At 52.7% G+C, this 18,106-nt stretch overlaps 1 protein-coding gene across 2 annotated transcripts in view; it reads left to right on the top strand.

Annotated features, from left to right (window-relative positions):
* The window catches only part of ZFHX2 (zinc finger homeobox 2), a 34,880-nt gene extending 17,266 nt beyond the window's left edge, over positions 1 to 17,614 (top strand). For both annotated transcript variants that reach the window (XM_048517892.1, XM_048517893.1), the window contains exons 5-10: positions 1,012 to 1,080; positions 2,850 to 2,896; positions 6,050 to 6,250; positions 7,077 to 7,209; positions 10,257 to 13,709; positions 14,483 to 17,614. In XM_048517892.1, the coding sequence (XP_048373849.1) occupies positions 1,012 to 1,080; positions 2,850 to 2,896; positions 6,050 to 6,250; positions 7,077 to 7,209; positions 10,257 to 13,709; positions 14,483 to 15,315 (4,736 nt within the window). In that variant the 3' untranslated portion in view covers positions 15,316 to 17,614. The remainder of the gene's footprint in view (positions 1 to 1,011; positions 1,081 to 2,849; positions 2,897 to 6,049; positions 6,251 to 7,076; positions 7,210 to 10,256; positions 13,710 to 14,482) is intronic.
* The last annotated feature ends 492 nt before the right edge of the window (positions 17,615 to 18,106 follow it).

Below are 18,106 nucleotides of genomic sequence, written 5' to 3'. Positions count from 1 at the left end.
AGCTAGCCGGGGCAAAAAGAGCCGAAGCCAGGACAGGTAAAGGATTTGGACGACATTGGGTAAAGTGGAAGGATACAATGGGGGTGATTGGAAAGGGCCTGCAGGGAACGTGGCGGGGCGCTCTGGAAACTTTGAGGGAGCTGGGACCCCCCCAAGAACTGGAAAGGTGTGTGTGTGGGGGGGAGGGGAAGCAGAGAGAGAAGGACGCCCTGCCCGGTGAGAAATGGAGGTCTTCACATCTTGGTGGATGTATTGAATAGCGTTAATTGAGTTGCCAATGGCAGCGAGGTTGCTACTGCCGGGCGAGAAGGCGAACCCGTTCGATATTAACGATCCCACTTGGGTTGAGAGTTTAATTAGTATCTGACGAGGATAAAGTCCTGGATCGTGCGTCATTCTCACAACATTGTTGTGGAATTCCCCTTTTCAGTCTCTCTCTCTCTCTCTCTCTCCCTTAGTACTTTTTTTTATTTTTCAACCTTTCAAACTCCTGAATGAAACTAAGGCGATAGAAGCCCCAAGACAAAAATTCTGGGCCTTTGGAAAGTCCCATTGATAAAAGCAGCCCCCACAAGGGGGTGGGTTGGGGGTTACAGTGGTCACATTAATAGGAACATAAGAACAAGCGAGCTGGATCAGACCAGAGTCCATCTAGTCCAGCTCTCTGCTACTCGCAGTGGCCCACCAGGTGCCTTTGGGAGCTCACGTGCAGGAGGTGAAAGCAACGGCCTTAAGAACATAAGAACGAGCGAGCTGGATCAGACCAGAGTCCATCTAGTCCAGCTCTCTGCTACTCGCAGTGGCCCACCAGGTGCCTTTGGGAGCTCACAGGCAGGAGGTGAAAGCAACGGCCTTAAGAACATAAGAACGAGCGAGCTGGATCAGACCAGAGTCCATCTAGTCCAGCTCTCTGCTACTCGCAGTGGCCCACCAGGTGCCATTGGGAGCTCACATTAACAGGAAGCAACACCCACCCCCTCCCATTTTTCACTTTTTGATTCACTTCCTTCTCACCCCTAGGGAAGGAAACGGTGATGGACGCCCCAGAGAAAGCAACGCTGAATAAACCCCAGATGCCTGGTGAGAAATCCCTTGCTACTTACAAACCAAACCCCTGTGTATATTTCTGCCACGCACGCGTCGTCCCCATGAGCCCAGCCCTAATTCCTTCCCTGGTCGTTCCTTTTCCATTCGTTCTTATCTTTCCCACCCAGGCATACCCTCTCCCCGCCCGCCCCTCATACAACTTCTGCCTGGATAACATAAGGACCCCCCACACACACACTGAAACCCCCAAGCGTGCTTCCCAGAGACCCCCTCTTCATTGTGAAGATGCCAGTGGTTCAATTTGGTGGAACAATATAAGACCAAGCTGTGGTGCCTCATCTCCCTCCTGCAGGGTTGGTTTCTGTGGGCACAAAGGCATGTTTGGTATGAACAGGGCACGGGGCTGGCAGCTGGTTAAATTCCATCACCCCCCCTCCCCCCCCCAGCCCAGCAGTCAGGGCTGGTTCAAGGTAGTTTGTCACTCTATGCCAGGTATGCCTTCCCCTCCTGGCTGGGTCCAATCCGAACTCTGCTGAAACGCCACAGGAATCTAACTTGGAATCTGTGGAGAGAGCAGCCAAAGAACAGACCCACTAAGAAAATTCAACAGATGCTACGTTCAGCAAAGGATAAGAGGGATCCTCTAGCTACTGCAGGAGTCTATCGCATACCATGCAGCTGTGGACAAGTCTACATAGGAACCACCAAACGCAGCGCACAGACACGTATCAAAGAACACGAAAGGCACTGCAGACTATTTCAGCCAGAAAAATCAGCAATAGCAGAACACATGATAAACCAACCTGGACATAGAATATTATTTGAAAAAACAGAAATTCTGGACCACTCTGAAAGCCACTACGTCAGACTACACAGAGAAGCAATTGAAATCCATAAGCACATGGACAATTTTAACAGGAAGGAAGAAACTCTGAAAATGAACAGAACTTGGCTGACAGTGTTGAAAAATACTAGGGTCAAGACTGTGTCAAACCAGCTCCACACAAACACAGGATGACCATAGACAAAAGAAACAGGCCAGGATACTTCTATTCAGATGCTCCCACCAGTGACCTTGCTATCTACAGGGTTACTCCCAGGCTATAGTCTTCATTGTTACTCTTACTTCTATTCAGATGCCCTCAACTATTTACTTGGTTGCCGCCTTTGTTACTCATAGACAAGGTTTCCCCACACACCCTGGACACTCCCCACACACCCTGGACAGATATATACTCCACTTGCTTTTCCAACATCAGATCCTCTGAAGATGCCAGCCACAGATGCAGGCGAAACGTCAGGAGAGAATGCTGCTAGAACACGGCCATACAGCCCGGAAACCACACAGCACCCAAGTGATTCCGGCCGTGAAAGCCTTCGACAAGCCAAAGAACCACTCCTGCAAAGCCCGTCCCTCAATACCCGGCAAGGGTCTTCTCCCCCTGCACGTAAGAAGAGGAGGAGGTTGGACTTATACCCCACCTTTCTCTCCTGTAAGGAGGCTCAAGGTGGCTGACAAGCTCCTTTCCCTTCCTCTCCCCACAACAGACACCTGGTGAGGCAGGTGGGGCTGAGAGTTTCGAAGAACCGTGACTAGCCCAAGGTCACCCAGCAGGAATGCAGGAGTGCGGAAACACATCTGGCTCACCAGATAAGCCTCCGCCACTCAGGTGTGGGGAATCAAACCCTGTTCTCCAGATTAGAACCCACCTGCTCTTCACCACCACCCCACGCTGGCTCTCTTACTATGTGAAGTTTCTGCATTCACATTATGAGAATCTCTTCCCCCTCCCCCTTTGCAGGTTCCGACGAGACCGAATCAAAAACTGGAGCTGGGGGCAATATTACAGTAAGTGAGACTGGAGCCGGGGGGGGGGGGTGTATTTATTGCATAGATGAGCTAAGAAGGGTCATCTGTGTTTAGCATTTAGGTGGGCAACCATCAAGGAAGCTCAGAGTTGCCCCGGAGAGGAACGCAACGGCAAACCACCTCTGCTGATTTCTGGCCTTGAACCCCCCGCCCCCCATGGGGGGTCACCGTATTCAGTTGCGACTTGAGGGCACTTTATTATTTATTTAGATCTTTTCAGCCTGCCCCCCCCCCCCCCCCGTGAAGACACAATTCGGCTTATATCTCCTTTTCCCTTCCTCTGCTGTATCCTTAGCACTCTGCCAAGAAAGCACAGCTGGCCCATGGTCATACTTGTATGGCAGAATGAAGATGTAAACTCAAGGCTACCCAGAATCTAGTTTCACAGATGTCAATTGCTGCCCTCCAGATTCACAGTTCACTCATCCCTGCCAGCATCATGCTGGCAGGGGATGGTGGGAACTGTAGTCCATAACATCTGGAGGGCCGCGAGTTTGACACCTATGATCTAGCCCAGTGGTGGCGAACCTTTGGCACTCCAGATGTTATAGACGACCAATACCGAGGTTCTATCAGCCCTGCCAAGCATGGTCAATTGGCCATGCTTTGGCGTAGGCTGATGGGGAATTCGTAGTCCATAACATCTAGATTATGAAGGTTCGCCACCACTGATCTAATAGCCAGACGGCTGTAGCGGCTCCATCAAGCAGTGGCCTTTAAATAAGAACATGGAACATAAGAACAAGCCAGAGGCTGGACTGTGACTCAGAGTCCATCTTAGTCCAGCCCCTCTGCGCTACTGCGTGAAGTGGCCCACCAGGTGCCTTTGGGAGTCTGGCTACATGTAGGGGATGTGAGAAGCAATGGCCTTCTCAAGGCTGTTGCTCTCCCAAGCACCCTGGGACTGTTAAGGCATTTGCAATCCTCAGATCAAGAAGAGGATCAAGATTGAAGTGGCCATAAATTCTACTTCTCCTCCATAATAAGAATCTGTCCAAAGCCCTTTTGCCAAAGAGCTATCCCAGGTTGAAGTGGGCCATCACCACCTCCTGTGGCAGCATAATTCCAAAACACCAATCACACGTTAGTGAAGAAGTGTTTCCTTTATTAGTCCCTAATTTTTTCCCCCAGCGATTTTCAATGTGAATGCTTACCTGGTTCCTAGTATTGTGAGAAAGAGAGAAAATTCTCTGTCAACATTTTCTACCCCATGCATAATTCTTATAGACTTCAATCATATCCCCCCCTCAGACGCCTCCTCTCCAAACTAAAGAGAGTCCCAAACGCAGCTAGCACTTTCCTCATAAGGAAGGTGCTCCCAGTCCCTCAATCATCCCTCGCGTTGCCCTTCTCTGCACTTTTTTTTTTCTATCTCTCTTCAATATCCTTTTTAGGGAGATGTGGGTGACTAGAACTAGATACACAGTTACTCTCAGAAGTGTGTGTCGCAAACTTCACGGCTTGTGTATATATGGCCTGACGAAATCTCTTTTGCAGTTTTATTATCAGTTCCTTTTCTAATTTATGTCCCCAGCGCCATAGAGTTTGCCTTTTTTCACAGCTGCCATACATTGAGTTGACATTCCCATGGAACTATCAATTAAGACGCCCAAATCCCTTTCCTGGTCTGTGACTGATAGCACTGACCCCTGTAGCGTGTATGTGAAGTTTGGATTTTTTTGCCCCTATGTGCATCACTTTGCATTTTGCTCCATTGAACTGCATTTGCCATTTCTTAGCCCACTCACCTAATTTATCAAGGTCCGCTTGCAGCTCCTCGCAATCCTTTGTGGTTCTCACCACCCTACATAATTTGGTATCATCTGCAAACTTGGCCACCACGCTACCCACCCCTATGACACCTGTTTATATCTGTTTATATCTGACCAAGCGAGCTTTGAAGTTGACGCCTTGGAATATTTTGCGTAAGATACAACCGGGCTCGAATTTCGTCCTATTCAAACGTATATTTCTGTAGCAGCCTTTCTTCCGTCTGAACAACTAACTGTGGGAGGAACTCCCTGACCCCAAATAGTTTTGAGTGGAATGGCCTCGAAATCCCACTAAAATTCCAAGGGGACCATCATGGGTAGTGGGTGGATTTTCGTTCCTGCTGGAAGCCTGTCTATGTAGCAATAAAGCGAAAGGGTGGCGGTAGGGGAGAAAGAGATCGACATAACCCACTCGCAGGACACAAAACTGAATGCAGGCAATTAAGAATGCAGTAGAATATTAATAACCCTCCTACTTAGCTGGCATTGCTCACTGGCTAAAAGAACGAGCTCTGACCCAGGAAGTGTCCAGTGCAATTGTCGCCTCTGTCGTGAACTCGTTCAGTGGCTGCAAGCAAACCATGTTCTTTCCCACCCACGTAAAGATGCTAGCCTCCAGGGCTAGATGGTCCTGAGGGTTACAAGATCATGGGAGAAGCAGCTGGAACGCTGAAAGCCCAGTATAAATTCTTCTCCTTGTTAAATGTGCTCTTTTGGTGGTCTGACCCATAAATCTGCGCTCTGACCGGGTAACCTGTCCAGAGCTGAAATCCTTCTCTGAGCCATCCCGGAAACAGCCCTGCGAGATTGGCTGGCATTATTATGCTCCTGGAGACAGAGAAGGGAAAGTTTTCTGGCTCGAAGGCAACCACAGTCTTTCACCCCCTCGTGGAAAACCGAAAACGCGGCCCCGCCCCTAGGCCGAAGCCTGGACCGCTCGTACTTTCCGACCGAGAGTGGCCAGAAATCTGTGCAGTCTCGTTCTAGAGGTGGAACTTTGACAAATCAGCTGACCGGGTTGTTGTTCCTCGCTCGGCCACACGGGGCACTCTGCTGTTTGTTTATACGGAACGGGGAAAGGCGAGAGGCTCTGTGGGTGGGAAGCGGAGGCATTTTGTGCCGACATGGCCCGGAAGCGAGACGGACAGGTGGGAAGACGGGGCCGAGCCCTTTCCCACGCTTTTGCAAGTCCCCCCTTTTGGAACCTTTGGTTCCCCCATCACTTTTCTCCTGTTTCTTGCTGTTATTAAGACTTCCACACAAATCCCTCCCCCCCCCCCAGTCCAGGAATCGGGGCTGTGGGTCACCCCTCTAGCCTTTCCCCTCGCCCCTATAACTTTTCTCCCCTTCCCACACCCAGGTGTTCTGCTGCCCGTTCTGCAACTTCGTCGACCCGTCGGCCGACGCGGTGCGATCGCACACTGTCTCCCAGCATGCCGTGCAGCCCAAGTTCCGTTGCCCGCTGTGCCAGGAGCAACTGGTGGGCCGGACCAACCTCCATTTCCACCTCAGCCACATCCACAACGTGGTGCCCGAGTGTGTGGAGAAGCTTCTGCTAGTGGTAAGTACAAGCGCAAGGGGCCCGGGGAGAATGTTCTCTTCTCTCCTTTTTTAATTGCTGGCAAGGCTGCTGTGCTTGGGGGGGGGGGGGCTGCCTATGCATGGTAGAGAGGTGACCTATTGAATGGGCTTTTAGGCAGCTGCAGCCAAAGGCCCAGGAAACCCCTAAGACAGTGATGGCGAACCTATGGCACGGGTTCCAGAGATGGCACTCAGAGCCCTTTCTGTGGTCACATGTGCACAGAGTTCATCATGTGGGGGGGCAGAAAATCACCCCCCCCCCACACACACACACACATCTAGGCTAGCCTGGGCACGATCCTTTACCTGGGAGTAAGCTCTCGGTTGCTGTAGCTAATGGTGAGCTTTGCTTCTGGGAAGTAAAACCACCCTCCTAGGGTCGTGATTCACCCATTCGAAGCGCTGCACGGTTGCTTCACCAAGCTTACTCCCGAGTAACGCGCGCCTCGGAGCCAACCGTTTTTTCCTAAACTAAAACCTCAGCATTCAGGTTAAATTGCCGTGTTGGCACTTTGCGACAAATAAGTGTGTTTTGGGCTGCAATTTGGGCACTCGGTCTCGAAAAGGTTCGCCATCACTGCCCTAGGAGGGGTGAGGACAGCAAAACTCTCGGGAGCCATGGGAAGGTGTTGCTCGTGATAGGGATCGGGGTGGGGGGCATGGGGGGCTTCATTTTTGTCTCCTTCGTGGGCATCTGTCCTTTTTCCGGACAGCTCTGTAGGGAACTTTGATGTTTGCGCTCCCGATAATTCCTTGATGTTTGCGCTCCCGATAATTCTACCTTCCGTCTTCGTCTCTCCTCCCAGGCCACCACCGTGGAAATGACCTTCGCCACCAAAGTTGTACCAAGCCCCAGCCCTCCTCCTGACCCACCAAAGCCAGACGGGACGCCCACCCCAGAGCAAGGGGGTGCAAATGAACCCCAAAGCCCCCTTCTCGGTAAGCAGTGCTTCCTACAGGTGGTGTGAACCGAAGGGCCGGTTTGATTCCCCGCTCCTCCACCTGAGTGGCGGAGGCTTATCTGGTGAGCCAGATGTGTTTCCGCACTCCTACATTCCTGCCGGACGACCGTGGACTAGTCACAGTTCTCTCAGAACTCTCTCAGCCCCCGCCGACCTCACGAGGTGTCTGTTGTGGGGAGAGGAAGAGAAAGGAGCTTGTAAGCCACCTTGAGTCTCCTTATAAGAGAGAGAGGTGGGGTATAAATCCAAAATCATCTTCTTCTATGTTTTTGGTTCATGTTATTTAGAATAGTGTCAAGATCTCAGGAATTTCTCTCCTATTTGACATTTTGCAAAATCTCCTCCACCTTCCATGGACAGCTCTTTCAGCCCCCCCCCCTCCCATTTTCACCCTCTGAGGTTAGGCGGAGAAAGACTTGCATGGCAGTGATGGCAAACCTATGGCACGGGTGCCAGAGGTGGCACTCAGAGCCCTCTCTGTGGGCACGCACAGAGTTCATCATGTGGGGGGGAAATCTCCCCCCCCACACACATCTAGACTGGCCTGGGCCGCTGGGCTCGATTGTTAGCATTAAACCTAAGACCTAGTTTTGAGGAAGCAGTGTAGGTAACCCTGTTAAGCGCTGTTAAACTAAAGTGCAATCCTTTACCTGGGAGTAAGCTTGGTTGCTGGCAATGGGGCTTGCTTCTGAGTAAACCCTCCTAGGGTCGTGATTCACCCGTTGGAAGAGTTGCACAGTTGCTTCAAAGCAAAGCCACCGACTACCACCAAGCTTGCTCCTGAGTAACGCACGCCTCGGAGCCAACCGTTTTTTCTAAACAAAAACTCAGTATTCAGGTTAAATTACTATGTGGGCACTTTGGGATAAATAAGTGGGTTTTGGGTTGCAATTTGGGCACTCGGTCTCGAAAAGGTTCGCCATCACTGGAATAGGGATTCAAACTTGGGCCTCCTTAGTACAACACTAACTACTACACCACATGGCCTTAAAAAACCAGTCTTCCCTCTGCCCAGTCGCTCTTTCGGTTGAGGTCATCACAAGCTAGTTTTTCTCTTTGGCTTCAGGCCCAACTCACAGCCCCAATTGGCAGCAGAAAAATGCCACCATTAGACTTTACCTGTTCAGCAGTGCTTCGCGATGCCCCCGTCAGAACACCGCCACTGTATTCTCGAGCTAGTCTTTTCGGAGCCACCAGGGTTAGATGCTTCCTTACCAGTTTCCAAATGAAAGGATGAAGATTCCACAGAGGGCCATAAACGCAATCAGTGATGAAAGGCCGGTTGTAGAGATAACGCGGTCCAAACATGGCCCATTAAGTCAACAAAGGAACGCAGGTTAAGAACCGAGAAAAGATTGGATGTTTTGCATCCCAAACGCAACCGACCAAATTATGCAAACGTAGGCTCGTGTCTGCATTGGTCGCAACAGGAGGTATCTGATCCGGGCATTCGGATAATTTGCACTTCAGTTGCGAGGCAGGAAGTCGGGAGGGGAAACCCAGGGAAGGGGAAAAGGGAGTCGCAAATCCATGACCTCATGCACAAATCTGCCTTCTACTGAGCGAAACCGTTAGTCGTTCAAAGTCTGTTTTGTCAACCAAGTCAGTAGTGGCTATTCAGGATCTTGGACAGAAATCTTTCACGTCATCTATTGCCTGGTTCTTTTTAACCTGGAGATGCCCAGGATTGAACAAGCAACCTTCTACATGCAAAACAGAGGTTCTCTCACTAAGCTACAGCCCCTCCCCAAAGAACACTTGAAACTGCTTATACTAGACCAGGGGTCTGCAACCTGTGGCTCTCCAGATGATCTTGGACTACAATTCCCATCAGCCCCTGCCAGCATGGCCAATTGGCCTGGGCTAGTACAGGGGTCTGCAACCTGCGGCTCTCCAGATGTTCATGGAGAACAAATCCCATCAGCCCCTGCCACCATTCTGGCAGGGGCTGATGGGCTTTGTAGTCTGTGAACATCTGGAGAGCCGCAGGTTGCAGACCCCTGTACTAGACCAGACCATCTGTATATCAGAGTTAGTACTGTCTACTTAGGCTGGTAGCAGCTCCCCGCAGTAAGGTAGAGGTTTTTCACATCACCTGTTGACTTTTGCCTCTGCGAGGTGCAAGGGCTGGACTAGATGACCCGCAAGGTCCCTTCCAACACTACCTTTTTACCTGGTTCTTTTAACTGGAGGTGCTAGGGCTGGAACCTGAGACCTTCGGCATGCCAAGGAGCTGCTCTATCACTCTGCCACGGCCCCAGAGTGCTTCACTAGCTGGCAGATTCTGCACTTTCGCTGCTAGCTATACTCTGTTGTGCATAAAGATGTTAGTTCGATCAGTCGAGGTGCGGCCGTTGAGAAAATCGTGTACTTCCGCATCAGAATATCGTCCCAAGTGAATATGAGAATTTTCATTCATTTTTACACACTGCCTTTGTCAAAACTATTATTTTGCGTGTTATTGGCCACGGTACTTTGATACAAGAATATTTACGCCAAAATTTATTTTTACTTTCAAACGGGTGTGGGGAGCAGGGCTAGGTGGGCACTAGGACCCAAGCGGAACATTGTACAACAAAGAAGATCCGGTATGTTTCGTTCTGTGGGGGAGGGACGTATAATCCTACTATCATCTTTATGTGAAACAGAGTATAGTCCAGTGGTGGCAAACCTTTGGCACTCCAGATGTTATGGACTACAATTCCCATCAGCACCTGCCAGCATGGCCAATTGGCAGGGGCTGATGGGAATTGTAGTCCATAACATCTGGAGCGCCAAAGGTTCGCCACCACGGGTATAGTCAATTATTAATGATGACTCCTGGGTACTTTTGTTGCATCTCAGCATCTGAAAAATCCTCCAGATGTGCCAACCGGAGGCTCCCATGTAAGCAGGGTCTTCCTCTTTAAGATCCACATGTGCCCTGCTGTGTACCACAGCCAAGACTGTGCAGAGGGGGATTGAATGCTCCGAGTTGCAATAATTTTCTGACAATCCCCTTTCTCCCCTCTCTCCCTTCCCCAGCACCACCCGCTGGAGAAAAAGTTCCCTCAGCGCCAACGCTGCCCCCGGAAACGCCCCCTGCGGCCGCTCCTTCCCCAGCAGCGCCAGCAGACCCGCCGGAAAAGCCGCCACCCGCCTCTTCAACCCCTCCCCCACCCGCTGTGCTCGAGCCCGAAGAGGAAGACCCTCCGCGTCCGAACGCCCCACCCGAGGAGCAGCCGCTGCCACCATCACAGGCCCCGACGGAGCCTCCGGAGGCCTCGCCCCCTGCCCTGCCCAGCCAGGACCCCCGGCACCCGCTGTCCTACCGCAAGGCAACCAACTTTGCCTTGGACAAGTTCCTGGATCCCGGCCGCCCGTACAAATGCACGGTGTGCAAGGAATCCTTCACCCAGAAGAACATCCTCCTGGTGCACTACAATTCCGTCTCACACCTACACAAGATGAAGAAGGCCTCGGCCGACCCCTTGGCGCCCTCCCGAGGCGAACCGGGCACCCCCGGGGCTCTCCAACCGTCCTCGGACAAGCCTTACAAATGCACCACCTGCCGGGTTTCCTACAACCAGAGTTCCACCCTGGAGATCCACATGCGGTCGGTTCTGCACCAGACCCGCTCCCGCGTCGCTAAGATGGAAGCCGCCGGCAAAGCCGAGGCGTCGTCCGCTGAAGCGGAAGCCCCAAGCGAGGCACCGCTGGAAACGGAGCCACCTAAGCTCTTAGAGGCTGGCTGCATGCCGGTGCCGGCTCTCCCCTTTTTGGCACCGCCCACAGCAGAGCTGCAACGTTTCCCCACACCCCTATTCACGCCACCGCTGCTGCCGCCCTTCCCGCTGGTCCCGGAGTCCCTGCTGAAACTGCAGCAGCAACAGCAGCAGCTTCTGCTCCCCTTCTATTTACACGACCTCAAAGTGGCCCCCAAGCTGGCTTTAGCAGCACCAGCACTCACCCTCCCGGCCGCTCCACCGGTGCTGCTGCCACCTGCCCCAGCGAAGGAGGAGCCGGCCCCAACATCAAGCAGTTCTAAACCAGAGCTCACAGAAGAAGCAGAAGCGGAGGAGGCAGAGGCGAGCCAGCCGGCGAGCGAGGCGTCCCGCACGGCAGCCAAGGCCCTCCTGGAGAACTTTGGTTTCGAGCTCGTGATCCAGTATAACGAGGGCAAGCAACCCGTGGCGGCAGCCGCTCCGGCCGCCCCCCCTCGGCCCCCGGCAGGCAAGCTGCAGTGCGGCTCGTGCGGCAAACAGTTCTCCAACATGCTCATCCTGAAAACGCACGAGGAGCACGTCCACCGACGCTTCCTGCCTTTCGAGGCGCTCAATCGTTACGCTGCGCAGTTCCGGAAGAGCTACGATAGCATGTATCCACCCCCACCCCCGGCACTCCCTGTGGAGACTACTACCACCACTACTACCACTCCCACAATCACAGTTGCTGCCGCCGCCGCCTCCACCATTTCTGCCACAGAAACGCCAACCATCGCTGTCCCGCCAGCCTCCATACCTCTGGATATCCCCAACCTCTGCCCTCCTTTTTTAATACAACCCATCCCCGTGGCAGTTCCACCGCCCGATGGCGAGACTCCTCGGGTGTCTCCAGAGCATTTGAAATCTCTGTGGTTTCGTGGCGAGGACGAGGAAGGTGGCAGTTTGTCCGTGGTTCCCGACGCTCCTTGGAGCGGCTTCCATGCCACCCGGCGCTTCTCCCGCACTAAATTCACAGAGTTCCAGTCGCAGGCTCTACAGTCCTTCTTCGAGTCCAGCGCTTATCCCAAAGACGGCGAGGTTGAGCGTCTGTCGGTGCTCCTGGGCTTGTCGAACAGAGTCATTGTGGTTTGGTTCCAAAACGCCCGTCAGAAGGCCCGCAAGTGCGGAAGCGAGTCCGGGATGAGTAGCGGGAGCACCGGGGCGCAGCCCAGCTGCAAGAAGTGCCGGTCGTCCTTCCGCTGCATCTTTGAACTGATACGCCATCTCAAGAAGTGTTACAATGACCAGCCGGAAGAAGCGGAAGGGGACTGTGCTGAGGAAGACAATGAAGCTCATGAGGAAGAAGAACAGGAAGAGGAAGAGGAGCAGCAACAGCAGGAGACTTCTGCAGCTGGCGGGGATGCTAAGACAGATGGCCCTGGAGACAGGCTCCCGGAAGAAGAGCTACCATCTCCAGAAGCCCCGCCTGAAAGCTCAGCCAGTCATCCCTGTGACCAGTGCCCAGCCACGTTCTCGAGCGCTGACCTTCTCAACGCCCACCATGTTAGTCATATGCCAGCAGCCGGTCCTGCATCAGCCATCGTAGGACCTCCCCAACAACTCCCGGACTTGGCCCCCTTGGCATTCGGCGAGCGCGCCGTGCAGCCCGATCTCTCCCGGGCGCAGAAACGGAAACATGAGGACGGGAGCTTGTCGCCCACCGGCAGCGAATGCGCTAGCATGGTGGGCGGGGATAGCGATCCCCCGCGGGACAAGCGCCTGCGCACCACCATTTTGCCCGAGCAGCTGGAGATCCTGTATCGCTGGTACATGCAGGACTCCAATCCGACCCGGAAGATGCTCGACTGCATCTCGGAAGAGGTGGGGCTCAAGAAGAGGGTCGTCCAAGTGTGGTTCCAGAACACGAGAGCCCGAGAGAGGAAGGGCCAGTTCCGCTGCAGCGCCAGCTCTACCGTTATAACCACCAAGCCCTCAACGGTGCTCACGACGGTCTTCCCAAAGTTCAACCCTCCACCGCGGGACCCGCCTATCCTTTACGGGGCCGCCTTCACCCCAAGCCTCCCTGTGGTCCCTGTCCAGCCGCCACCAAGCAAGCCAGAAGTTCCTGTGGATTCACAAGCGCAGGACGAAGCAGCCGAGGAGGAGATACCCAAGGAGAATGAAGACAGAAGCTTGTCAGGGGGCGAACTGAGCGACTCGTCGTCCTCGACATGTTCACTGGCTGATCTGGATTCCCCGGGCAGCCAACAGAGCCGAGCGACGGAGGGCGGCCTCGGCGGCTCCCTCGACTCCCTGGGTCAGCGTCGGTACCGCACTCAGATGTCCAGCCTCCAGCTAAAAATCATGAAGGCTTGTTACGAGGCCTACCGAACTCCCACCATGCAAGAGTGCGAGGTGCTAGGGGAGGAAATCGGGCTGCCCAAGCGGGTGATTCAGGTGTGGTTTCAGAACGCCAGGGCCAAAGAGAAAAAGGCCAAGGCGGCCTCGGGCAGCACCAGCGGCGGCGACGAGGGGCCTCGTGGCACACAGGCCCAGTCCGAATGCCCCTACTGCGAAGTCAAGTACGATTTCTACGTGTCCTGCCGCGGGCACCTCTTCTCCCGTGGCCACCTGGCGCAACTTAAAGAGGCCATCAAGGCCCAGCTCAAGAGCGAAAGCAAGTGCTATGAGCTGGTGCCAGAGAAAGGGACGCCATCCCCAACTAGGCTGGGCATTTCTATGCCCCCCACCACCGTGCCACCGTCTCTCGGGAGTATGGCCTCCTTTGCGCCAGGTGAGTGGGTAAAAGAGGTAAGGTATGTTAAAGATAAGATGGGGGAGGGGTGCTTGTTTCGCTCCTCACTCTTCCCTCCCGATGCTGTCCTACAATTCATGCTATCCACCTTTTAAAGTGTAAGTCCCAGAATGCACTGCCGGAACAAAAAGGATTATCTAACCCAGCTATGTAAGGAAGTAGGTACTGGAGAGGTATTTACCTGCCCCTTTATGAAGACACAGCAAGCCTTCGTAAACAGGGGGGTCCCCAACTTTTTTGAGCCTGCAGGCGCTTTTGGAATTCTGACACAGGGTGATGGGAACAACCACAAAATGGCTACTGCTGGAGGCGGAGCTTGCCACACAATGTCAGGAAGTGAGGTCATGCATAACTCTTAATATTCAGGAAGTGAGGTCATGCATAACTCTAATATTCAGGAAGTGAGGTCATTCATGACTCTAATAGTAACTTCAACATTTTAGGCAGAATCTCCGTTTAACAGGACGCCTTTTAGAGTTAATGTCACTTATTTTTACTCTTAAAGAGTCTTGAATTGTGGTGGCAGCTGCTGCTGAAGCAGTTTTTTAAAAATCTGCTCAGCAAATCAGATCCCCGGGGCCAGCCCTGCCAGGCCCTGCCTAGTATTTAAAAATACTTGGTGGACACCTGTTAACAGGCACCCACGGGAACGCTGTTGAAGACCCTTAAATATCATGCATGGAAGTTGGAGGGGAGGGGCAGAAAGATGACCACTGACAGTGATTTTTTTCCTCCTACCCCCCCCCCAACAGGCCCTTCCTCTTCTTCCTCTGGTGTCCTGAGCTCTTCATTGGCCTCAACCCAGCCAGGTCCGCCCTTACCTCAGCGCCTCACACCAGAACCGGCCCACCTCGGTCCCTCAACAGAGCCTGCTCCTGCTCCGGAGACCTCCCTGGCCGACAGGCAGGCAGACCCGACTTCGAGTTCGGCCCCGGAACCCTCCTTGTCCTCCACTGCCACGCTGAAGAACCTCAAGACGTTGAAGGCCACGGTCCCGGCCCTGCTGGGCGGCCAGTTCCTGCCCTTCCCTCTGCCTGCGGCCACCGCAGCAGCCCCCTCGCTCTTCGGGGCCCAGCTGCCCGGGGCCTACTTCCAGCAGCTTTACGGCATGAAGAAGGGGCTCTTCCCCATGAACCCCGTCATACCTCAGACACTCATGGGGCTGCTGCCCAACCCTTTGCTCCCGACGCCCGCGCCCGAGCCGCCCGTCGAGGTGTCCGAAGCCCCCGGCATCTCCACGGTTGACGTGACTCACCAGTACCTTTGCCGCCAATGCAAAGCAGCCTTTGAAAGCGAGGGGGCGGCTGCGGCCCACCAGGCGGCTTTCTGCTACTTTGGGCGCCAGCCGCCGGCAGCCCCGCCCCCGCTGCGCGTGCCCGTGTGCACCTACCACTGCCTGGCCTGCGAGGTGCTCGTGAGTGGGCGGGAGGCGCTCGGGGCTCACCTGCGCTCCAGCGCTCACCGGCGCAAGGCCGGCTCCAACGCAGCAACCGCATCGGTGTTTGCCAAAGAGGAATCCAAATTACCTCACTCGGACTCCAACCCAAAAAGTAACGCTACCTCTACGACACTTCTAGCTTTATAGAGATGGATGCCACACTGCCACTCATTGAGAGAGAATGACTGACCAGCCAGCCGGCGGAGGGACGGGCGCCCCCCTCGGGGTGTCCCCTCTGCCCGGACCATCCCTCAACACGCAACCCAGCCAGGAAAAATGACCAATAAGTTTGAGAGACAGCCTCTTGCCACTCGCCCAAAGCCACACCCGCTGCCCTAAACTAGCCCCCTATATCCCAGCCTACGAGCAGCCATGCGGGCAAGGCAAATTCAACTTTGCAGTCCCCGCCCCCCAAAAGTCAAACCTCACCTATCTGCTGCAGTCTATCCCAAGAGATGAGCAGCTGTTAAGAACCCCAGACCTGAAGGATGCTAACTTTAGAAAGTCCTTGCACCTCTTACAAAGGAGTGTCTGTCTGTCCTTCAACCATTCCTGTCTTCTTCCACTGGTCTGCCACCTTACCCCCAAACCCTTGCCAATATGGCTGCTGTACAGCTAAACCCACCCCTCCCGTGACCCACCCTGCATATCACCTAAATGTAGATTCCTTACCTCTCCACTCCTACGTCCAGAAAAGGACGAATGGATCTTCTGTGGCCATCCGTAGCTCCCCAAACCCAACACAGATCCCAACTCGTGCTTTTTTTGCTAGCCCTGATTCCTGCCACCTACCTGCATATTCTGGTCTTCCATCTACTGTGGCATACACGTGTAATTCAGATGTGAGAGAGACACACAAGAGACTTTGCTTCTCCCACACCTTTATGTCATAAACTCCTAATGTTCTCATCTTGTCCTCCAGAGACTGTTCGCACATGCTCTCAGGAACATCTCAAGATGATCCCTGCTACGAACACCTTCAGATGTTCCTCAAGAGATGAGCTCCTCCCTTTGGAAGGTGAGCACTCGCTTCCTTCGTAAGCGTTCGTACGTAAAGGCGGCACTGTCTCTTTCTGCTTGTGCCAAAAACGCCTTGTCCTGCACAACCTCCCTTTCATTCTCAGCACAACGCCTCTTGTTGCTACGTGTGCGTGCCAGAGCCCCACCTTTCTCACCACTTGATAGCTGCTGGCACACTCTTTTGACGCATGCACCTGTGTGCATCGAGACTCCGTCTCTCACAAACACACACACACATACACACCCTGCTTGAATTCCCTCTCTCACACTCACCTCCTGCTCTTTTACTGTGTTACTGAGAAAGGCCAAAAAAAAGCAAAGCAAACAAAAAGAATGGACAGAAAGAAAGAAAAAATTATTAACCCAAGGAGACAAAACTGAAGGGGGGAGGGGGGCAAAGATGTGAAACTGAGACCCCCCCACCCTGCACCCCCTCCCAGAGCATGCTCCGCCCATTGTGTATAAAAAAAAATTACCGTCAGAGACGGATGGACAGATTCCCGAACTGTTGATGGATTTGAACGACTTGAACAGCAACCAAACAGGGAAAGAAAGAAGACGTCTCTCTTTCCCGCCATCTTCCTCTCTCTCTCCTCCTCCTCCTCCTCCTCCTCCTCTCCCCAGGTGGGTCTTTATGGCCTCTGGGGAACCAAATAAAACCAACAACCTCGCTGTCTTTTTTCCTCCTGATAGACGTGACCTTCCGTCTCTGCGCGGGGAAACGACACAAATCTACTCCGATGGCTTTAAAAAAAACACGAAAAGAAACAAGAAGGAACCTCCCGTCACACACAAACTTGTGCCGTGTGCCGACGTCCTCGCAAAAAAGAAAAAAAAAGAACACAAAACCCTCTTATGAATCCAAAGCTCTTAAAAAAAAACTTCTTTACAATAACCAAAAAGAGAAAAGAAAACCAACCGTGAGAGAGAGAATTACCCACCAACAAAAAAGGAATAATAAAAAGCAACCAGGATATTTTTTTTTGGTTTTAAAAAGAGACATGATAAAAAGAAAAGAAAAAGAGAACCCCTCCTGTTTTTCCTCCTCTGTGTCGATTCTTTTTGGGGTTTCTTTTCATGTTCTTTTCATCCCTACCGAGTCTTTTTGATGCCCTCCCGCCCAACCAAGATGGACATGAATTTTAAGAAGTGGATGAAACATGGGAACCTGTGGGGTAAAGAAGGGGTTACAAAACATAAAAAAAAACACAAATAACCAAACGAACTACATGTGGGGTGTTAAGGAGGGATGGGGGCTTATACAACGGCTCGCCCTCTGGACCGCTCTGTTTTTCTCAGACTCCCTTCTCCCTACAACTCTATGCCCCAAAGTGGGGAAAAAAATGTCTTTCTGTTGTGTATTTAAAAGAGGGGGTTGGGGAACGATTAAAAAAAATAAAAAGAAATAAAAAATATATGAAAGAAATGATGTGGGAAAAGATACAAAGAAACGCCCCCCCCCCATGCTTTTGGCAAGAGGTGGCGGCGCCAAAGAATAACAACATTGATATTCTCTGCGTTTGGTATGTCTTTTGTAAACTACTGTGGATTATTTTTTAAAAATTGAGCTGCCGAAGGTGACCTTCCCTTGGTTCCACCTTCTCATATGTTGCGGGATGCTTTGCTTTTATGTAGTTTTGAAGTACCTTAGATTTGTCTACCCAGAGCAAATCAAAGCTATAAGGATGACTGGGGGGGGGGGGGGGGGATCCATTTCCGCCATTTTACTCTGTCGCAACTAACAGTACACGTACATGCAAAAAATCAGAGCCGGAAAAGAGTTCCCAAGTCAGAGGGAGAGCAGTCAATGGATCCCTATCTCCGTGTGTATAAATCGAAGGCGTTAATTTGCGGTTAATGAGTTCAGCCATCAGCAGTTCGTTCAGACAAAGCTAGATAGGGTCTCTGCTGTTTTCAC

The sequence above is a fragment of the Sphaerodactylus townsendi genome, linkage group LG15 (genome assembly GCF_021028975.2).
Source record: "Sphaerodactylus townsendi isolate TG3544 linkage group LG15, MPM_Stown_v2.3, whole genome shotgun sequence".
NCBI classification, from domain to species: domain Eukaryota; kingdom Metazoa; phylum Chordata; class Lepidosauria; order Squamata; family Sphaerodactylidae; genus Sphaerodactylus; species Sphaerodactylus townsendi.
This window is presented reverse-complemented; position numbering and strand designations above follow the sequence as displayed.